The sequence below is a fragment of the Zea mays genome, chromosome 5 (genome assembly GCF_902167145.1).
Source record: "Zea mays cultivar B73 chromosome 5, Zm-B73-REFERENCE-NAM-5.0, whole genome shotgun sequence".
In the NCBI taxonomy this organism is placed as follows: domain Eukaryota; kingdom Viridiplantae; phylum Streptophyta; class Magnoliopsida; order Poales; family Poaceae; genus Zea; species Zea mays.
The window spans coordinates 213,160,142-213,183,525 of record NC_050100.1 but is presented as its reverse complement, the minus strand read 5'-3'; the positions used below and the strand labels follow the sequence as shown (position 1 = coordinate 213,183,525).

The 23,384-nt window shown below is 43.6% G+C and overlaps 1 protein-coding gene across 1 annotated transcript; it reads left to right on the top strand.

Moving 5' to 3' along the window:
• Window positions 1-352: 352 nt before the first annotated feature.
• Window positions 353-22,721, top strand: LOC100384269 (uncharacterized). Its single transcript, NM_001350054.1, has 21 exons — window positions 353-560; window positions 651-694; window positions 1,018-1,117; window positions 1,193-2,158; window positions 5,935-6,172; window positions 6,420-6,637; window positions 6,881-7,094; window positions 7,402-7,688; window positions 8,048-8,131; window positions 8,327-8,421; window positions 9,183-9,345; window positions 9,429-9,674; window positions 10,150-10,317; window positions 10,391-10,504; window positions 10,612-10,737; window positions 16,969-17,114; window positions 17,590-17,833; window positions 17,903-18,656; window positions 19,114-19,295; window positions 22,030-22,139; window positions 22,269-22,721. Exons 1-21 carry the CDS (start codon window positions 420-422, stop codon window positions 22,468-22,470), a joined length of 4,842 nt encoding a protein of 1,613 aa, NP_001336983.1. The 5' UTR covers window positions 353-419; the 3' UTR covers window positions 22,471-22,721.
• The last annotated feature ends 663 nt before the right edge of the window (window positions 22,722-23,384 follow it).

The window sequence follows — 23,384 nt, the reverse complement described above, 5'->3', positions numbered from 1 at the left end:
ACCGCAAAGATGGAGACCTTTAAAATTATATTATATTTGTTCATGAATATTTGTCGCCCTCTAATTTATTTTAAACTAAAACACGACAAATTAAAAAGAACGAAGAGAGTACTTCACAATACTTAAGAGAAAAATCCTTCTAATAAACGAGAAAAAATAATTATGATAAAATAATCTCATATACGATTTTCTATTTCAAACTTTATTCTATAGTATACCATACAAAACAATATTTTGTACATCATGCAACGTAACGTGAAGTTGGGTTGGAGCCTTTCTTCTGGCTGGCCCACTTGACAGCCCAGTCCAAGACGCTGCTCTGACTAGTAAACCCTTTCCCCTCTCCGGACTCGAGGATTCGGAGTTTCGGACAACCGACAACATCGCTCGCCGGCGACGAGCGCGGCGCGGCGGCGGCGATGGATGGGGGACACACGACGAGGCATCCGATGTCTCCAGCGATCTCGGCTTCGACTGTGCTACCGCAGCAGCGGCAGATGCAGCCTCACCACCACCCGGCGCGGCCGGCAATCGCCGATCTCTTCACCCTATACCTCGGCGTGCGTGCATCCCTCGCCCCTAAATTCCTAATCTCCAGTCGAGTGGGCGTGTCCCTGCTAGTACTGACCCTGGGTGTTGTTGGCTTGCAGATGAACTCGAAGCAGCGAGCGGAAGACCCATTGAGAGAGAGCTCGTAAGCTGCATGTGTTTCGATTTTTTTTTAATTTATCACTTTTAAAAAAGAGAATAGTCTTTTATTTTGTGACATTTGCCCTTATGTCTAAACTGCATGATAATAATACTCGGTATCAATTTATCATATAGTTTAGGTTGGTGTTAATAGATTTGACCAGATTTTTTTTGGCAATTTGGTTACTACTATAGTTCAGGGACAAGGCTGCAATGATTATTGCACATCCTGGTCATTTCAAATTTCATATGCTGTAGGCCTGTTGTTCAATCACACAAATTATTATTTTTAAAATTATGATGGTCTGTAAAAAATTAATTGTTCAGGAATAAGCTGCAGAAGAGAGTGACTGCTCTGAACAGAGACCTGCCTCCCCGTGATGAGCAGTTCATTTCAGATTATGAGCAGTTGCGCATGCAGTTTCCTGTAAGCAGAAGAATTATTTAAGTAGTTTATTTGTCTTAGGTGGTCTACAGAAGTTTAATTCATATTTTTCTGTAGGACGCTGAGCAGTTGCAGGCAATCACAGAATCAGTTCTCATCTCCTTTGTGCTGCAGTGCAGTAGCCACGCACCACAATCTGAGTTCTTGCTCTTTGCTACACGGTGCCTATGTGCTCGAGGCCATCTTAGATGGGATAGCCTCCTTCCATCTCTGCTTAATACTGTTTCCTCCATAGAGGCACCTATGGTGCAAGGAGTTTCTGTGACTGGTGGTGGTTCTGTAACCCCTTCGTCAGCTATTACAATGCCAAATGCTCCAAACTTTCACCAATCAAACCCAGCCTCACCTTTGTCAGTAATGAACACCATAGGATCTCCTACTCAGTCTGGTATTGACCAACCTGTAGGTGCAAATGTGTCGCCAATCAAGGCAGCTGAATTCTCCAGCTCTGCGCAGCTTGGTACTGCAGCAAGAGGTGACCAGTCTCGCAGGGGAGCAGAAGCTAGCTATCTGCATCATCTATCCTGCAGGATAATTCTAGCAGGGCTGGAGTTCAATTTGAAGCCAGCTACCCATGCTGTAATTTTCCAGCATATGGTAAATTGGTTAGTTAACTGGGACCAGAGGCCCCAAGGCATGGATGAAACTGACACAATGCAAACATGCAGGCTAGAAAAACCTTTGCATGAATGGATGCATCTATGCTTGGATGTTATATGGATTCTAGTTAATGAAGATAAATGTCGCATTCCATTTTATGAGCTTGTTCGCTGTAACTTGCAGTTTCTTGAAAACATTCCTGATGATGAAGCACTGGTTAGTATAATCATGGAGATTCATAGGAGGAGAGATATGGTGTGTATGCACATGCAAATGTTGGATCAACATCTTCATTGTCCGACATTTGGAACTCATCGTTTCTTATCACAATCATACCCAAGCATAGCTGGAGAATCTGTTACTAATCTGCGTTATTCTCCCATTACTTACCCTAGTGTATTGGGAGAGCCACTACATGGAGAGGTAATGTTACATTTACCTGAACTAGCGGCTTCTCCCCTAACATGTTTCTCATGTATTTTTAAGTACATGTGTCAATGTGTTTGTCATTGATGAACATGGAAACTCCGGACAGTTTCAGTGGTAATCATCATTCACTGCCCCCTATAATGTTTTGAAGGTCATAGATCAAACAAAAGAAAGAATGAGGACAATGTAAATGCCTTGGAGAATCCAGGAAGTAGTTATGTGGTTGGTCATGGATAAATGTATAGGTCTAGTTAGGGAAATATATTATGGCAAAGTATGAATAGCATTGTTAGTTTTTTGAGCATATTGTATTGTTTTCTTGTATAGGAGAGCTGCATATCATTATATTAAGAAATTAAAATGGGAAAAGATCTCATACAAAGCCATACCAACATACACCACTCCACTAGGATTTAGAGCATACTGTATTTCTCAAGAATGTTGATTTTTTGGAACTTCATTTGCTTTGCATGGATTAAAAATAAAAACTCTTTATTTGCTTATCATGGCCTGCCATCTGCAACTTTGAGCACACATTGTTTTTATAATACAATCTTATGGATATATCTTGGAGGATAAGTAATCTGCTCCTTTTTCGTGACCTTTATTGGTGTCAAAATTATAGCACTTTATGTGCATGAACTCGAACTACAAAAGGACTTATTTTTGTAACAAATATAACAAATTCTGTTAGATTAATTGTGCGTGTTAGCTGTTGTAATGGGTTTTGGCCCAACCCATATACTTATCTCTTTAATATATATACAACAATCCACCTTGTTTAGGGTTAGGGTTTCCAACATGGTATCTAGCCAACAATTTGTCTTTTCTTCCCTCCCCTAGCCACCGCTGATTCTATGGAGGTGTTTGTTTCGGTTTTTTTCGAGCTTCTGGCCGCCAGAAGCTGCTATGGACTGCCAAACGCCTAGCTTTTTCATCCTGTTTTTTTGTAACAATCGCTTTGATGAAAACCATCCAAAACCAACATGAACATAGAATCGGGTGAGTCGCGGCGATAGTAGGAATCCGTCACTTTCTAGATCCTAAACCCTATGGACTCCTTCATCTTCCTCCGCACACAATCCCCATGATACTTAGATTCTCCCCACAACCAGATCCTCAGAAAAGCTTGTCTGAAAACGCTGAAACAAACGGGCCTATGGCTCGCCATCGACTTCCATCCGGCCATGGACGACGCTCTCCCTCCCTCCCTCTCCTCTCCCCTCCCCCACTTTCTCGTTGCTCGGCGACCGTTGCTGCAAGCCCTGCGGCTCTCCTGGAAGCATCCACAATTTCTCACGCCAACGTCACTCCTCTCGCGGGCGTGGGCCTCGCCCCCAACATCGGCGCGTCCGCCTTCCTCCCTATGACGCCGATGGCGCCCCCACTCCCTCATGCTCATTAGCGCATGCACGCCCTATCCCGTCGCCACCATGGGCGCGAATGCCCCTTCAGTACACCCCCCGCGCCCTCATCCTCCCTGGCGCGGACACACCCTCCTATGCCGTCACCATGGGCACGACTGCGCCCCCGGGTCGGCACAACCCTTGTGTCCCTAGGAATTTAGGCGCGGAACTGCAGCAGCCCTAGGCCTGATACCTCCCGCCTTGGTTGCCGACGCCCTCCTTTCAGCAGGAGTGCCCTTCTTCCCCCACGGGCACGGTGCTGGTGCCCTTTTCCCGCTGGCACAACCCTCTATCCCATCTCTGCTCCCATCAGCCTTGCTACAGTGCATGCCCTGTCCGGTGCTTTCGATACTGTTTGCTTCCCTCCATCAGACGATGTTGTGACCCAGCGAGGCAGGGCTGCTGACCAACCTCCCGCCGAGAAACCCAGCGAGGCGGGGCTGCCGACCAACCTACCCGCCGAGCAACCCAGCGAGGCAAGGTTGCCGACCAACTCAGCAAGACGACAACTGACTCTTATGGGGAGCCGACTTGGTACTATCCAGCCACGTCAACACGACAGGATATCACCGAGCCAGGCTCGGACTATGGAAGCGGTGCCGAGGGGTCTATGTTAGGCACGGTGACGAATACATATCCCCGCTGACCAGTGGGACCGGACGACCCCGGCCATAGAAACCTCAACATCAGAATCTCTGCAGTGACCCATACACCAAAGGGGACGGGGCAATACGCCGTACCAGGTGTGCGTCTACGCATGATGAAAGATGACGCTGGGAGGATGACAAAAGATTAAGTTGTACTGAAGACATCCCTAAACCACTCCTTGAGCTAACTCAACAGAACCTGCCAGGCACCACCACGTCCAAATCGGAGTAGCTACAGGAAGGCGGACAGGGCACGACGCCACATCAGAGGTACGACGACGCTTGCCTCGGCAGATGACTCCATGGAGGCTACAAGGCCAAGAAGCATGACCCAACAGATGAGACCATAAGGGCTACGAGGCCCGAAAGCAGGAGGCCGAACCCCATTCGAGTAGAATACTAGTCCACAATGTAACGTCTACCCTTGGGCTGTAAAAGGGCAAGACAACCCCCATCCAAACATCATCCCATATCTCTACAACTTCACACAAGCACCCAGCTGTAACACGTTCCAAGCAATACCACGATCAACACTGCACTGGACTAGGGCTCCGGCCTGAACCAGTATAACCCGTTTGCCTCAGATCCACCCCAGAGCTCCCCGTAGCTCACCATTCGGAGTGAGTCCGCGCTAACGCCCTTTCCGAACACAAATCTTATTGTCCCCCGGTTCCAGAAACCACGACACCCCTCCTTTCGAGTATGAGGCCGTCATCATCGCTAATCTCCACACCTAGACGACTTGTGTCCACAACATCTGCTCTTTGGCCCATGTCGTCCTCAGCCCGACTTCCTCCACATACGCCTGCTGGTGTGACCTCGTTATCCTCACCCTTCAGCGTTACGCTCTGGACAACCATGTACTCACTGACACTGCCTCCCTCACTATCCCTTCCTGGCGGAGGATGGATAGTGTGGTCCTCTCGTGGATCCTCGAGACCGTCACTGTTGAGCTACAGGACATTGTCCGCGAGTGTGGTGGCACCGCTCTCCAGGCTTGGGTTTCCATCGAGGAGCAGTTCCTTGGCATCCGTGAGGCTCACGCTCTACACCTCGATGCAGCCTTTCAGACCTTCATCCAGGGGGACTTCTTTGTCACCGAGTACTACCATGAGATGAAGGGCATGGCGGCCCCATCTCTGATCACACGCTCGTCCTCAATCTCGTTCGTGGCCTCAACGAGTGCTATGATCACCTCCGTACCTGTATCACTCGCTCTGTCCCGTTTCTGTCCTTCCACAAGGTCCACAACGATCTCATCCTTGAGGAGCTGATCAAGGGGCCGACCACTTGCTCTAACGCCGCTACCACACTCTACAGCTCCACCCCCGGGGGCCAGTCATCACGCCCGCCCTCTTCTACTCCCACCTTGGGGGGCTCTTCGTCACACCTGTTTAGGGTTTCCAGCAAATTATGTGCTGTTGTTACTATTTAATTGCTTAAGATAATAACAACGTTGTTAGTTAAAGGGCATATTTCATGGTATGGAGGCAATGTTCATCATCATGATGGAACATGGGTTTATGGCTCCTATTGCAACATCATTGATTCCATGTGTGTTACACGTATAACTTACTGCTAATATACAAGCGCATGAATGTTTATATGGAAAAAGTGAAGTGAGAACTATTCACATAATCACATCTGTTAGCCATAAGTGGATATAGATTTATTATTCCTGGTGGGATATCAAACCTGATATTATTTTATTGTTTAGGACCTTGCAAACTCCATTCCTAAGGGTGGTTTAGACTGGGAACGTGCTCTTCGTTGTTTGAGGCATGCTCTCCGCACAACCCCATCACCAGACTGGTGGAGACGCGTTCTTCTTGTTGCCCCTTGTTACAGATCACAGTCTCAGCAATCATCAACTCCTGGAGCTGTTTTCTCACCTGATATGATTGGTGAGGCAGTTGCGGACAGGACAATTGAACTACTGAAGCTCACTAACTCAGGTTAGCATCTGAAGCTTCACCATTCGCCCATTCAATGTAGAGCTGATAGGAATCATATGTCTCATCCAGGGTACATCCCTTTCTCCAAATAGTTATGCGTGACACCTCCCCCCCCCCCCCCCCCCCCCCCCCCCCCAAATAACATAAAGAGGTAGAGATATGGATTAACGATGTTGTTAGCTTCCTCACAAAAAAGTTGTTACCTACCGCGTTTCTTTACTCAACAAATCTTTGCCTACCATTGCAGAGACTCAATGCTGGCAAGATTGGCTTTTGTTTGCTGACATCTTTTTCTTCCTAATGAAAAGTGGATGCATTGACTTTCTTGATTTTGTGGACAAACTTGCTTCTCGAGTCACAAATAGTGATCAACAGATTCTCCGGAGTAACCATGTCACTTGGTTGCTTGCGCAGATTATCCGCATTGAGATTGTTATGAACACTCTAAGTTCAGATCCAAGGAAGGTGATGCACATTTATTTGACTCTTTTTAAATTTTACTGTTTTTGTAATTCAATGCAATTGATTATTTGACGATTTCCTTGTGAAACATTAAAGGAGCTTTAGCGCTCTCATTCAATCAGATGGGCTAACCCCACATCTGAGTCGAGAACTATTAAAATCTGAAAGCATTGATAATTTTTTGGCAGTACTTTCATGCTTCCTGTTCTTGTCTTGTCATATTCTGATCATTTCTTCTGCTATCAGGTTGATACCACAAGAAAGATAATTTCATTCCACAAAGAAGACAAAAGCCTTGACGCCAATAATATTGGCCCTCAAAGTATTCTTCTTGATTTCATCAGTAGTAGTCAGACTCTGCGCATTTGGTCTTTCAACACTTCGATTAGAGAACATTTGAACAGTGATCAGCTTCAAAAAGGAAAACAGATTGACGAATGGTGGAAACAGATGATGAAAGGTACTTGCTTACTCTGGAAGCACCATTGTGATTTTGGTATATAGATGACCTTGTAGATCCAGAATTCATGGAAGGAAATTTGACGTCGTAGATAGGCAATATGTCACCAGTTGACCACAGAAAAGAATCTTCAAGGAGAAGAATTCTTGCTCTTTTCAACGCATAGTAATACTAGAGTTTAGAGTTCATTTTGTGCATTTGCAATTTTCTGGAGTGACATTTGTGATTACACAAAATGTTACGCCTTGCATTCTTTTGTGTGTCTGTGATTAATATCAAAGCTACCATTTCTTCCTTCAAATAATAGCTTCTGGTGAGAGGATGATAGACTTTACGAACTTGGACGAACGAGCAACAGGCATGTTCTGGGTTCTCTCCTTCACCATGGCGCAACCAGCTTGTGAAGCAGTAATGAATTGGTTTACGTCAGCTGGAATGGCAGATTTAATTCAAGGGCCTAATATGCAGCCAAGTGAAAGAATAATGATGATGCGTGAAACTTACCCTCTGTCAATGTCATTGCTTTCTGGCTTGTCTATCAATCTTTGTCTGAAGCTTGCTTACCAGCTTGAAGAGACCATATTTCTTGGCCAGGTAGAAACACCAAGCATGAACTGATGATAAGACCTAAGTTTATTCCTTCTATTTGTCTATTTTTTAGTCCATGCTATCCTTTTAGTGTTCATGTGGATCTAAGTAACATGCACTTGTTTCAATATTTACAACAAGGACATGATTTGATATGATTGCAATATCACATGATTCTATCAAAAATAGTTAAATTTGTGTTATGTCTAAATTACCACGTGTTTCCTTGACATTATGTAAAGTGAATATTTATATGTTATGAAATCATTCGTAGTCTTCAGTAAGTAAAATTTTCTAGTAGTATCTATACACCTTGACAACTGTATGTTTGTCAGCAAGTATTGACCCTTTCTTTCTTTTGGTAGGCTGTCCCTAGCATTGCTATGGTGGAAACCTATGTGAGGTTACTGCTTATAGCACCCCATTCATTGTTTCGTCCCCATTTTACGGTAAGTTCTTATGTTATGTGTTGAACTATGCTACTGGTACAGAGCAGCATGTCATTATGCAACCCTGAATATTTATTTTTGTCTGGTTTCTGAATTATGACTTTGTGCAATGTAAAAGTTTCATTTTCAAAACTACATACAAGACACAGTGATGGAAATTCTGATGTCTGCACATTATTTTATTAAACTTTGCAGGCATTAACCCAAAGATCTCCATCTATTTTGAGCAAATCTGGTGTGTCATTGCTCCTACTTGAGATACTAAATTACAGATTGCTGCCTTTGTATAGGTATCTATAATTTACTATGTAATTTCTTCCCTCTTTGTCTGATAGGAAATCCTAATTTATCAAACATATCATATTCCCACCTTTCCATGAATATTTCTTTTTCCCTTGGGTAGGAGGGACACCATGTTTTGCACTTCTTTCACATGAAAATGTGCGAGACCTTGTTTTCCATTTGTTTTTGTTGAAAATTTGCAATCTTTCCTTTAGAACAACAACAAAACCTTTTTTTTTTTTTTGGGAAAACGCAGGAGAACTGCGCCTCAATATATTAAGAAGAAGAGATAAATCCAGATCAAAGAGATCTGGACAAATTACAAGGCCTCCTCATGGGGGCCAGAAACACAGCAAACTGAAAAAATCCATCAAACTAAACAACTCCCTAGTCTCCAGGAATTAGGGCAGCAAGGTATGAAAGACCCTTAGCCCCAGCCATCTCCCAAGACTGCCTCTCCTCCCTGGCTAAATTAATGGACAGATCTAAACTAGGAGTACAACCATCGAAAACACAACTATTACGATGCTTCCAGGTTATCCAAGCTCCTAAGGCCACAAGAGAATTAAGACCTTTACCACGGATACCAGAAGCCAACCCAGAAATCTGCTCCCACCAAGCCATAAAAGAAGAATGCCCAGGCTGGGGAGCCAGTCTCTGAAACCCAAACGGTTTAAGCCTTTTGGTTCAAGAACATTGGGGTAGGCTAATATTCTTTCCTTCTATTAATTATTATTCATAATTTTCTGTGCACCAATGTGTTGTTCAGGTATCATGGTAAAAGCAAGGCGTTGATGTATGATGTCACAAAGATAATATCAATGATTAAGGGTAAACGTGGAGAACATCGTCTTTTTCGATTAGCAGAAAATTTGTGCATGAATTTGATTCTCTCACTGAAAGACTTCTTTTTTGTGAAAAAGGAATTGAAGGTAATGAGTGTACTTTCTTGCCTTTGGAAATCTGACACTCACCAGATCATATTAAAATGAACTTTTACATGTATTTAATCCAGGGCCCGACTGAGTTTACTGAAACTCTAAACCGCATAACAATAATAAGTCTTGCAATCACTATCAAGACGCGTGGAATTGCTGAAGTTGAACACATGATTTATCTTCAACCATTGTTAGAGCAAATTATGGCAACCAGTCAGCATACCTGGTCAGAAAAGACACTGCGTTATTTTCCTCCTCTCATTCGTGATTTTTTAATGGGGAGAGTGGATAAGAGGGGTCTAGCTATCCAAGCATGGCAGCAGGTATTGTTTTTACCTTTAGGACTGGGTGTTTGACTACTTGTATGTTTCCTTCAACACTTCTACTTTCTACCATTTATGTATTCCACATACATTTGGTTAGCTTTTAGTTGCTTGGAACCTAAATTGTTTTCTTCAACATTTCAACCAAGCCATACCTCAATTGCCAGCCCAATATCCTTACGCCAGCAGCCAGCCTAGTTGTCACTCTTCCCTGATCAGACAACTAATTGCGATAAAGTCAATGACTTGAAACCTAATTCAACTAATTGGGTCGGTGGATTTGATAGTCGTTGTCAATGGGCGGGAGGGAGGTTTAAAACTTATCAGATCTCCAAAAATATTTTTTTTTTCATTTTTTTAGTATAGTACTGTTTATTGTGTCCTTAAATTGCTACCACATGTTTATCAGTGAAGTTTTTGGGGCAGGCTGCATCATTCTTTGTCTTTTGTATTGATATATTCCCTTTTTCTTCAGGCAGAAACGACTGTTATTAACCAATGTAATCAGCTGCTCTCACCATCTGCTGAGCCAAACTATGTCATGACTTATTTGAGCCACAGTTTCCCTCAGCATCGTCAATATCTTTGTGCTGGTGCTTGGATGCTGATGAATGGACATCTTGAGATCAACAGTGCAAATCTTGTATGTTTTAATTATTCTTTTATTGTGGATGTCATTTGTTTCTCTCTATGTTTCTCTCATGATCTTCATGCAGGCTCGCGTCTTAAGAGAGTTTTCACCTGAGGAAGTTACAGCAAATATCTATACAGTGGTTGATGTGCTTCTGCATCATATCCAATGCGAGGTGCAAAGGGGGCATCTAGCACAGGTCTGCTTACCCAGGACAAGAACTGTTTTACTTATCTTACTGGTGCCTTTAAAGCTTCACTTTTCAGAAGCTACCATGTAAAATTTCTGATTATTTATTTTATGCAGGATTTACTATCCAAAGCAATCACAAATCTTTCTTTTTTTATATGGACACATGAACTCCTTCCGCTGGATATTCTATTGCTAGCTCTTATTGACAGGGATGATGATCCTTATGCTTTACGCCTTGTGGTAAAGACTATCAAAACTTTCCAATCAATTCTATTTTCCTGAAATCATGTTGAACCATAAATTTTCTTTTAGTTTCTGTCAATTTTGTTCCAATGCAAAATAATTTAGCTGTAAAAGTTCTATTACAACTAAATTATTTTATGTGGTGGGCTTTGGCCAAATGTAAAATTTTAACGAAGTACGTTGAACTCATTAAGGACATGTACAACAATGATGCGACTAGTGTTCGAACAAATAATGGAGATATAGATGGCTTCCCAATTAGAATAAGATTATATCAAATTATCAATGGATAGCTTTGAGCCTTTACCTTTTTGCCTTGGTAATGGATGAGGTCACAATGGACATACAAGAGAATATCACTTGGTGTATGCTTTTTATGGATGTTGTAGTGCTAGTTGATGAAAGCTGGACAAGAGTAAATAGGAAACTAGAATTGTGGCCGGAGACTTGAGTCCAAAGGTTTTAGACCCAGTAGAACTAAAATTGAATATATGGGATGTGACTTCGGCACTGCTACACATGCGGAAGAACATGTTAATTTCGAAGGTCAAGTACTGCATGGTAACAGTATCTTTCGGTATTTAGGATCAATTCTAAAGAGAGATGAGGATATTGATGAAGATTTTAGCCTTAAGAAGTTAAGATCAAAGAAGGGTGGAGGAAGTGACACCAAGCATCTGGCGTTCTATGTGACAAGAGGATATTATAGAAGTTAAAAGGCAAGTTTTATAAGATGGCGATTAGACCTGCTATGTTGCATGGTGCATAATGTTGGCCTACAAAAAGACGTCATGTTCAACAGATAAGTGTTGCGGAAATGTGTATGTCGCGTTGGATTTTTGATCATACAATAAGGGACCGAGTTCAAAACGATGATATACATGCTAGGCTAGGGGTAACACCAATTGAAGAAAAGTTTGTCTACTGATTAAAATGATTTGAACATATCCAACTGAGACCTCTAGAGACACCGGTGCGTAGTGGGACCTAAAGCTCGATAGTAAGGCCATCTCCAGCAGAGCGTGTATATGAGTGTGAAAAATACTGTTTTGTATTGTAGACTGCACTATTTACAGAGTGAAGTTTGAAATATGGAGTGAGATAGTGAGTAGGATAGTGAGACTGCTGGAGATAGCCTAATGGGAAGAGAGGCATGACAAGGCCAAAATTAACATGGAAATAGGCAGTAAAAGGAGACGTAAAATAATGGAATATATCCAAAGACTTAGCCTTGAATTGGAGTGATTGGAAAACAACTATCCACGTGCTTGAACCTTTCTGTTGGGTTTCAACTCTAGCGTACCCCAACTTGCTTGAGACTAAAATGCTTTGTTATTATTGTTTTTGTTGTTGACTTGTTGTAGAAGTTTTATTACGCTTTGTTTCAACAGCCAGAGGCCTCATGCCTATCTTCTTCATTAGTCAGGGCCACCTCTTCTAAAATATCCCACAAAAAATAGATATTGCTGAATATCAATAAGAGAGAGAGCGGCGACCTGATGTCCCTCACTCAAGATCTGTTCTCAAGAGTCTATGCAACGGTTTGGGATCTAATAGCTTTTTTTGTCAAATTTACATAACACTTCCAGGGCCAGATTCAAAATTGAATTTTCACTCAGCCACCTATCTGTTGGACTAGGGTTACAGAGGTAGTACGAGTGGTAGGTTTGAGGTCTAGGACCAGGATCCCGGCGCTTGGGCGCTGTGGTCCCAGGGTTAGCACAGCTCTCAGGGTGGCGATGTACTGCTTACTCATGAATAGTACTCGCTGATGAACAGTACCGCGGTGAACAGTAACACATGCGAATAGTAGATGGGTTGGGGAAAGCACATACAAGATGCTTGCCTGCTTGATTTCCTCCTTAACCAAAGGGGTACAATATATAGGCTGAGATAGCAGCTACCAACAACTAACAAACTCTATCTAAAACTAATCCAATCCGAATAAGATACCAGCCCTAACAAAGTCTATCTAATCCAACCGAATAAGATAACCCCTAACAATCTTTATCCGAGACTAACAAACAGAATGTTTATCTAACCAACTAATTTTAATAGGGCTGCTCACTGGATGCCGATCATAACATCTCTTCCGGCCTCTAAAAACAACTCGTCCTCCTCGAGCTGGAAGGTGGATAAAAGGTCTTCAATGTCTCCACCGGTTCCCATGTAGCTTCAACCAAAGATGACTGGGGACTCCGTTTACGAGGGAGGGTGATCTTCCTCAGCAGCCACCCCATCGTTGTCGGTGGTCACCTCAAGGTAGAAGAGGCGTTGGTAGTGATGTCCTCGTACAAACGGCTTGTCACTGTTGTAGCATAGACCCTGGCGGCGTCGCTCAGCCATCTTTGTTGAGGTGAGGCGATTGAACGTTGCCGGCGTAGGGGATGGCCAGTGGCGTAGCTAGGATTTTAGTGATGGGTGGTCCAGTTTATTTTTTTCACAATTACAACAATTGGAAAATAGGCTTGTAATAAAAAAATTTACTAAATATAATCTGGTCAAATAAAAGGTCGTACAACCATCTAACATTTTAGAAATAAAAAGTATAAAAGTCATTTGACATCTCAAAAATAAAAAGTATAAAAAGTTTAACAAAATGGTTGTATATACAACACAGGTACATATAATTGTATGAGAATTGATCGATCGAGTGTTGTCGATTAGATTTATGGTACCTGCATGGTGAGCACGACCTTCTAAGCGATTTGACACGGGCGACAAGCATACAACGTATCGTACTGAGCCTGGAACACGTGTTGGGCATAGTCGTGCTAGATCTGCTTGAAGCGTCATTATGCACGCTTGTTCTAGGACCAGATAGCCATCTAGTGCGATTCCAGACCTAGGGGCTCAATTTCACATGTTTGTCGTGATGTGTTGTCTCGTCCTCAGAGACACGTCAAATAAATAAAACAAAGTTGCTGCTTAAGAGTAATATTTTTATACCTAATATTTTTTTATACCTAATACCTATAGTTTAATGGGTTTTGGGCTAGGGATGGCGCAACCGGTTGACGCGCATAGGGCGGAGGCGTGTGGCCGTCCGAGCCTTGTTGGCGGTGTTCGTACGACCCGCGAGGGCCATGGCCTGGTGTAGGTACACAGGGCTGCATGGCTCGACATCGACGCGGAGGCGTCTTGGAAAACTGGCGGTGAAGAGCTGCACCTGCCGGTACGACGCTGACGGTGGGTCGGTGTTGCAGATGAGGGCCAAGAACCGGTCCTGATAGTCTTCCACCGTGGAGTGGAATTGAAGACGTGTGGCCTCGTTGAGAAAGTTGTTCCATAGGGGAGGGCAGAAGCGTTGGTGGAACAAATCCTTGAAACGCTGCCAGGGGATGGTGCCCTTGTCGCGTTCCATCATGTGGTACCAGTGTTGACTGGTACCGGTGCTATGTAATGAGGTGATCCATACTTTGTTTGCCTCGAGTGTGCAGTGGTCATGAAAGAACTGTTTATAGCGATTCAGCCAACCCACGAGACCTTCTTTGCCGTAGAAGGTAGAGAAGGAAAGTTTGGGGAAGGGAGGGGTGGTGTTAATAGGAGCAGCGACATTGTAGGTGTGTGGTGGGATGTGGTGGTCGGTGAAACTAGGGAGCGAGGAAGGTGAGTGCGGGAACGATATCTGGTGGATGGGTAAGGACATTGTTGGTGTGGCAGAGTAGGCATAAGGCGGAACTAGGGGCAGATGTGGGTGATGGTAGGGGGGCCATGGATGATGACGAGGTCATGGCGGCGGTTGAGATGGATAACAAGGGGATGTCGTCGAGGCCAGGGGCAAAGCCCGCTGAAAATATACCCTGGTGCACAGCTTAAGAAAACAAACAATTTAGCAAATATTTATGTTGAACTTGAATCCATCTAGTAGCATTTTTTGTTTTTACCTTCGCACCAGGGAACTTGAACCTGGCGTCGCCCCTGGTCGAGGCAGTGTGTGGCGCGAAGGTCGTCGAGTTCGCGCATGAGGTGTAGGAGGTTAGACCGTGTCGTCCTGGTGGGACGTATAGCGCGGGCGTCGACACAAGAGATGACACCGTGGTGCCTGCTGACACTCCAGGATCCCCGGGAAGAGTTCCTATAGGAAGAAGCTTGTGCTGTGGTCCAATAGGATCAGACACAGTATCAGGAGTATCAAGAAACTCAAAAAATCGTACGGGAGCATGGTCCATCGCGATCAGTCGCCTTCATCGGACAAAGAAGTGAGGGCGGCGGCAGCGGCCTTAGAGGCGGCCCGCTCTCGATCTGCATGCGCGAGGATGGCGTCGCAGGCTTCTTCTGCCTCTCCAGAGCGGCGGCGCTGGTCGCTTCCAGGGCCCAGCGAGCGGTGGCGTCATCCGACGGAACGCCAGTGATGGTGGCCGAGGCGAGCTGGTGGACGAGGCTGGCGGCGACGGTTGCCTTCTCCTTGGCGGGTTCGCCCTTGGGCGATGTCGGCGTGGAGCCAGACATGGCGCTGCACGGTGAAGAATCGACGCGCTAGAGGGGCGGAAGCGAAATCCGAGGTGGAACCCGGATCTTTGATACCATGTGAAACAATGGACTAAGGGAATTGGTGAATGATTATTGGGAGCAAGGCTCGAGTATATATAGGCAAGGATGCCCACTAGAATAGGAAACAATCCAATCAGGGAGATCCTTGCCTATTACAATCAACCAACCAAACAGGGAGGAGGCGCACAAGGCAACAAGCCTGTGCTGCCATCCACTACCCAAACCCAAGGGACCTACCAAACGTAGGAAGATCCATGCCTAATATAGCTCATGCTAACATTTGGTTTAGCGATACAAAATTGTGATAAACGGACAACAACTCCGATAGAACATATTACATATCCATATAACCAAAATGACCAATTCAAGACAACTAAACTCACCCCCTAGTTTAGCTAGTTATAGAACAACAACTAAAACATGCTAGAAGAAGACATATGCACATGTATAGAAAGTTAGAAACTGTAAAAAACCAAAGGAAAGAAGGCAAGCTCGGTTAGAGAAGGTGAGGGAACCTTAACAGTAACATGTCAAGGCAGCTGAGCCCACCACATTTTAGCCCTATCGAGAAAACTGCCCAATAAATAGGCTAAACAACGTTTAAACCCGTTTCGTTTAGGCCGTTTTGACCGTTTAGACTGACCGGAGTGACCGTTTAAACGGGTCAACCGTTTAGAGGACCGCCTAGGCCCTAAACTGCACGGCGTTCCTCCGTTCACTGTTTAAACCCGTTTAAACGGCCGTCTAAAACCGTTTAGGATAACACTGACTTTAGGACACTCAAAAGAACGATGCCCCAGCTCCTTACAACGGAAACACCTAGGTTTCAGACGACACATCGCCGCAAAATGACCACCGGCGAGGCAGTTGAAACACTTGCCGATCAAGTCGTAAGGTACCAAAGGAACCACCCTCGTCGAGCGCTGACGGTGCCTCCTGGACTTCCTAGGCTCGACCTTGGTCCATCCCTCCACAGACTTCTCCGGTGCTCTCTCCAGACCACGAAACTCCGGGCATTGTCTCACCGAAAGCGAGGGAGGCAGCGCCGCAGTCTCAAGTGGGGAGGTCACGCACGGAGAGGAAGGCTTCGAGGCAGGAGTGGATGGCGCCCGCGGCAAGATGATGATATTACGATTACGATAGGACGGGCGGTCAATCTTTAGCAGCCATGGCGGATCATCTTCTGGGCATCCAACAGGCACGTTCGCCCACCGTTGGAATTTGGACCGCCCCTGGGTAGCACAGACGGCAGACGCCAAGGGAAGAGAGGTGGCCGATGTCTCTGGGAGGGAGAAAACCGCGACTGCGGCGGCGTGATGGGGGCTGGCCGCCGGCGTGGGCTGGTGGGGAGTGGAGGCGTCGTGGGGAGACGGGGGGAGGCAGGAAGTCAGCCATTTTTTGGTATGTGCTTTGGTTAAAAGCTGCACTTATATTCTAGTCACAGATCTTGAATCTAGTGCATGTGGTATACCCACATGACCATCCAAGATTCTCAATAATGAATTAATGAATAATGATGTCCCTATGCTTGCACTTTGATTTCTTACAATTGACTAGTGCATTGAGCTGGTTGGTTTCCATTTTTACTGTAGTTTGTATCTGCCTAGATTCTGTATTCCTTGTATCACGGTTCCTAAAATGGATCCACTGCTAAATTTAATATATTACTAGTTGCTTCAGGCATGCATGCACATGAATACATGATTAATATTGATCATCACTTTACCATCACAGATAAGTCTGCTTGAAAAACCAGAACTTCAGCAAAGAGTCAAGAATTTCTGTAATACTCGTTCTCCAGAGCATTGGCTGAAAAATCAACATCCAAAAAGAGCTGAGCTCCAGAAAGCTCTTGGCAGCCATCTTTCATGGAAGGACCGGTAATTGGAACCATTTAGTATATTACTTACTGAAAATTTTATTAAGTCAATGACATTAAGTAATTATACAATTACATATCTCATGTTTGATATTTGTGTTACATGGCACCCATATAATAAACAGTTTCCATTAAAAAAAGCTGTGTTCTTTTGAATAGCAATTTAATCTATTTATGGCATAGTTAGATTAATTTGGTTGTCTGATCAATTTGATATTTTGGATGTTCTGGTCATGTTTTTGGCCAATATGGTTTCATATTAGGATTATTTTATCTGTGGTCAGTGCTTGTTTGTCCATTTATACCCAGCTTTAAACTAATTATTGTAATATATGCTGCACCTATTCCAAAACTATAAAGCTACTATTGGCTGTCAACTTACCAAACAGAAAGTGAGGTTTTCTTCTGAGATACATATTGTTTTGTTTTCAATGGTGGTAATAGAATCTTGATGTCCTCTAGTTTTGTTGATGCAGCTATCCACCCTTCTTCGATGACATTGCTGCACGTCTGCTTCCTGTTATTCCACTGATTATTTATAGGCTTATTGAGAATGATGCAACTGACATTGCAGACAGAGTTCTTGCATTCTATTCTTCCTTGCTTGCCTTCCACCCGCTAAGATTTACATTTGTACGTGATATTCTTGCGTATTTCTATGGTCATCTTCCAATCAAACTAATTGGTAGGATCCTCAACCTGCTGGGTGTTAGCACTAAGGTAAACCTATTTACTTTTTTAGTTGTAACACTTTGTGCCTAACACTTGCTAACTATGAGCTTTTTCCAGACCCCCTTTTCAGAATCTTTTGCTAAATATTTAGTGTCATCAAATTCTTCAATATGTCCACCACCAGAATACTTTGCCAACCTGTTGCTAAACCTCGTTAATAATGTTATACCTCCTTTAAGTAGCAAATCGAAATCAAACCCAGCAGACACAACACGCTCGACTTTCAACAAACATCATGCATCTTCACAACCTGGTGGAGTTGGTAACACCGATGGCCAGAGGGCATTTTATCAGAATCAGGATCCTGGGTCGTATACACAGCTTGTTTTGGAAACAGCAGCTATTGAGATTCTCTCACTTCCTGTGCCTGCTGCTCAAATAGTGTCCTCTTTGGTCCAAATAATAGCACATGTACAAGCAATACTTATACAGTCAAATAGTGGCCAAGGAATGTCAGGTGGTTTGGGGCAAAGTTCTGGGCTGCCAACTTCTCCTTCAGGGGCTGCTGAATCCTCAGGTCCCAACCAAGCGAACAGTGCTGCAACTGGCATCAATGCCACTAACTTTGTTTCTAGGAGTGGTTACTCCTGCCAACAATTGTCTGTTTTGATGATTCAAGCATGTGGTCTTCTGCTGGCACAACTCCCACCAGAATTCCACATGCAACTATACTCAGAAGCAGCTCGAGTCATAAAAGACTGCTGGTGGCTTGCTGATGGTTCCAGGCCTGTTAAAGAGCTTGACTCTGCTGTTGGATATGCACTGTTGGATCCTACATGGGCTTCCCAAGACAATACATCAACAGCCATTGGTAGAACATTTTTCTTTAGTCTTATGAGCTGGATCAGATCAGAGTTAACTTAATGGAAAATTATATTGCGTCCTTGTTAGCTAAAATACCATATTGCAATGTTTCAAAATAATCACAAAAATCATGTATGTAGTAGACCTAAAGTTAAGTGTAGCCGCAATAAATCAGTTTGAAATTCATCTTTGATGTTGAGATTAAAAAAATAGAAGTGTCACTATCAACACATGGTGAACAGTGTCAGGTTGACTGCTTGTCTATTTTATTTCTTGGCATCTAGGATGAATTTCAAACTGAATTGTTGTGGCTATACTTTATGTGTATTACATACATGATTTTTATGTTGACTTTTGGAACATTGCAGTTTGGTGTTTTAGCTATCAATGGCGCAAAATCTGCACTCTAACTTAATATGCTAGTGCCTCAATTATGTCTTATGTCGTTTGTGCTTTGGTTGCAGGTAACATTGTTGCCCTTCTGCATTCCTTTTTTAGCAATCTTCCACAAGAGTGGCTGGAATCTACTCATACTGTCATCAAACACCTTCGGCCAGTCAATTCAGTTGCCATGTTAAGAATCGCCTTCCGCATATTGGGTCCCTTGTTACCTCGTCTAGCCTTTGCTCGACCTTTGTTCATGAAGGTATATACTCGGTTTTCTCTTTGCAGTTACTCCAAAATTAGAAATATGTGGTATATTTTTCCTTTAAATTAAATGCTCAACCAACCTTGAAGGAACAAGGTGTTTTTAATTTAATAATTAAAGAATATGCACCGAAATTTGCCTTGATGAGGACTTGAACTTGTGTGGCCCAGAGCCCCAGAGATACATCCACTGTCCTTGACTATCTGAGCTAGTCTCAGTTTTACTTTAGATTTACGTTATGAGCTTGTAAGTGGTCTAAATTTAAAGTCAACAGCTTTGTATGGCAAGGTGTTAGTCACTTCGAATTGGATCAGCATATGCTGTACCTGCAATGCAACCTCAATAACTGCTGCAAGTTTATGTTCATCATTTAGCATCATTCCAGCATTTTTTGTCAGAATTTACATATATTTTCCAGGGTGTCATTCAAGTCCCAAACTCCGAAAATGCATTTTTAAGTCCTCAAGCCTGTCTTTGTGTGACGTCGAGGTCCCAGTTTTTTAAAATGTTATTTTTAGGTTCAGAGGCTTGTCTCGGCTTGTTATCTTGGTCCCTAAACTTAGTGTGCCACTTAGGTCCAAATAGACCCTATCTACTCCACCTCACAACACCACATGTCACAACAGTTGGATCCATACCTCATTCTTGACCGGCTGCTTATTGGCAAAGCATGCTAGGGATAGACACAGGTTTTGGGACAAGATTTTATATTTCATTTAAGCCATTACGCAAAAACATAGCAGGTTTAGGTATATATAGAAGTAGCGAAGCAAACTTGAAAACTAAGAGATTTCAGCATATGCAGATATATATGCTAAAGTAGATGCTATTATGCTAATGTAGGTGCTAAAGGGAGCTAAGAATGTAAGGTGCTGACATATGCACCTACTCTTAAGATAAATACAAGATTTAGTCTATCAAAGCAATCGTTTGCCTACCTCTTCTGCTTAAGGAGCACTAACTCTGCCACTACTACTGATGATGTCATGGCCTTTGATATGGAGAATGATTTTTTTTTCGGACTACGCAGGAGAACCACATGTCATTTGATTAAGAAAGAAAGAATTACAAGAGGCTAAAGCCTCCTAGGCGAACTCCACCTGGCCAAAAACTATGGTGCCAAGCGAAAGGATCTTTGGAGGGTTTCCTGGAGATCATTAGCCCCAGCTAAACACCACAAGTGACCCTCCTCAGCTACCAACCGAAGGACAGCCTGAACACCAGCCCGTACTCCTTCAAAAACAACAACATTTCTGTGTTTCCATAACTCCCAGGAGACTAGGATGAGTAAGGAAAGCCTTTACGCAGCTCCTTAGGAAGAGCTTTGATAGCAAGACCCCACTAGCAATTGAAGTGACTGCTAGAGCCCGGGGGCCTCACATCTGTGAGGTTCAATCTCTGTAGAACCAGTGTCCATACTTCCCTGGTTAGCACACAGGATTACAAAATATGGTTTGTAGTCTCACCATACAGGACAAATGATGAGGCAACTCATGCTTGGCGAGACGATCTAAAGTCCAGCAGCGGTTATTAATAGCTAGCCAAACAAAGAACTTGCAGTTAGGGGGGGGGGGGGGGGGCAACTCTTCCAAATCCTCCTCCGAGGAAGGAACTTGATGGTCCCAAAAAACTTGGCCTTATAAGCCAAGTAGTAAGAACCGGAGGGTGACAACTTCCAAATATGCTGATCACGGGTATCAGGTTGTAGGATAAATCCCTCGACTAAATCCCATATGACCAAGTATTCCAGCAACACTTGTACTGATAGGGCATGGGTTGGGGATATGGCGATTTGACGACTGTGATGCGATGCCACACTAGACTAGAAAACATAGAGAGGGGGAGACAATATAGATGGAGCTGGAAGACAAAGAAGAGAATGTAGATGGAGTGATAGTTACCAACATGTGGGTTTGGTGGAGCTTGTTTGGACATAGATAACAGAGTAAAAAAATGCATCAACAGCCCTCGAACTTGGCACATGACAACACTTAGGTCCCCAAACTCACAAAACTGAGAAAATGGGTCTTGAACTTGGCCGACCAGTGCAAAATCATATGAAACCGGATGGTCATGTGGCGTGCCACGTTGGAGCCGCATTGGAGCATCTCCACGCTGGAGACTCCCGAACTTGGCATGCTGTCACTTGGGCCTTCGAACTTTCATTAGTGCGCTCCAGCGTGGCACGTTACGTCAGCATCCGGTTTGAGCAAACCCGGGTTTGGACGATTTTGCACAGGTCGGCCAAGTTCAAGACCCGTTTTCCTGATTTTTCTGAGTTTGGGGACTTAAGTGACACAAAATGCTAGTTTGACCGCTGATGTATTTTACTCTAGATAACACAATGACAAGTTCGAGGACCTAAAAATACATTTCAGAAGTTATGGACTTGGATGACACCTCAAGAGAAGTTTGAGTACTTGAAAATGCATCTTGAGAGTTTGGGACCTGAATGACACCACGGGACAAGTTTAATCACCGCCTGTGCATTTTACTCTATTTTAAACTAGTACGCTTTGCTTGGGTGCCTTTGACATAATCAAGCTATAAGTGTCTACTTTCTTATTTCCTTGACTTCTGCGTCATGTGATTCCCTAGCTTTGTCTGTTTGAATTATTTTTTGTTATAATTTTAACTAGCTAGACTGCGGCAATATATTGTTTAATTATTTATATACTACATTATCTTGTTTGTGCTACTAAATTGTAGTTGCATTGTTGGGCTTTTGCAGACCTTGGCTTTACTCTTCAATGTTTTGGGTGACGTGTTTGGTAAGAACCCTCAGGTCTCAAATCCAAATCCTGTGGAGGCGTCAGAAATTGCAGACATAATTGACTTCTTGTAAGATACTCCTATATATATATTTTTCTTTCCTGATATGCACTTTCTCATCCGGCGTCAAAGTGTTACTGCGTATCGTCATCTCCGTGTCCATCTCAATATCGTGGTTTTCCTTCTCATTCTACATAGGCATCATGCGGTGATGTATGAGGGCCAAGGCGGTCCTGTTCAGAGCACGAGCAAACCCAAGCTGGAGATACTGACATTATGCGGGAAAGTAATAGAGATTTTGAGGCCAGACGTGCAACATCTTCTCTCCCACCTCAAGATTGACCCCACCTCTTCAATCTATGCTGCAACGCATCCAAAGCTCGTTCAAAACCCATCCTAATAATGTTATAGCTTACAAGTGTATTCTAATGATGCAAGATGCTTCGAACCACTGCAGAAGTCTCAACATGTGATGCTGTTGGATGAGTAGAATTGCAGTAACTGTAACATGTGATTCAGGGGCGTATTCTCAAGTGATTCGCCGTTGTCAGTTGTATCCTTTAGTTAGAATGTTGTAAATGCTATCTGCTTAGTGCATATTAGGACATAACTACATAGTGTAAGCAGTAACCATGGAGGTTATCTTGCCAGGCTAAGAATTTTGGCTGCCTTGCCTGTGAGCCATGCGACATATGTATCCTGTCGCATTAGGATGAGCGACAACCGACACGGTCGCATGATGCAAGATTTGTGCCGGTTGGCCGATTGTCACCGTGCAGATCTCTTCGTAACAGTGCTGCACGTGGAAGGTTTGACCGAGTGACTGCATCACCAGTTAATAGTGTGAACTGTATCAAATTCTTGATCATCTTGCTTATTATGAAATGCCTACGTTGTGTCAATCACTCTTGCATTGTATAGTCGCTCATCAAGTGTTCAAACTTAATTGTGGGTAAAATTGTTTGGTTCTTCTTGCATGACATTCATCCAATCTGATTCCGTAAGAACTTCATCTATGCATGTTGACACAATGAAATAAACAAATGAGTGATATTTAACAAAAGAAACAAATCTTTGAGAGTGAGTGAAATCTTGTGGATGAGCTTAAAAAAGAGGCATGCATCTTTCAACCACTTGTGGAGGTTGTGGAGCATCGATATCTTGAGCTTGTGTCACTATTCTATCTTGATAGATATAAGTGTCTTTATTTGGTTGTCTTTCATCCCGCTTGTGGCTCGTCGCAGCATGACCATAAACTCTAGGGGGTGTTTGGTTTGAGGAATCAAACCATCCAAATGTAGTGGTGCATCATGG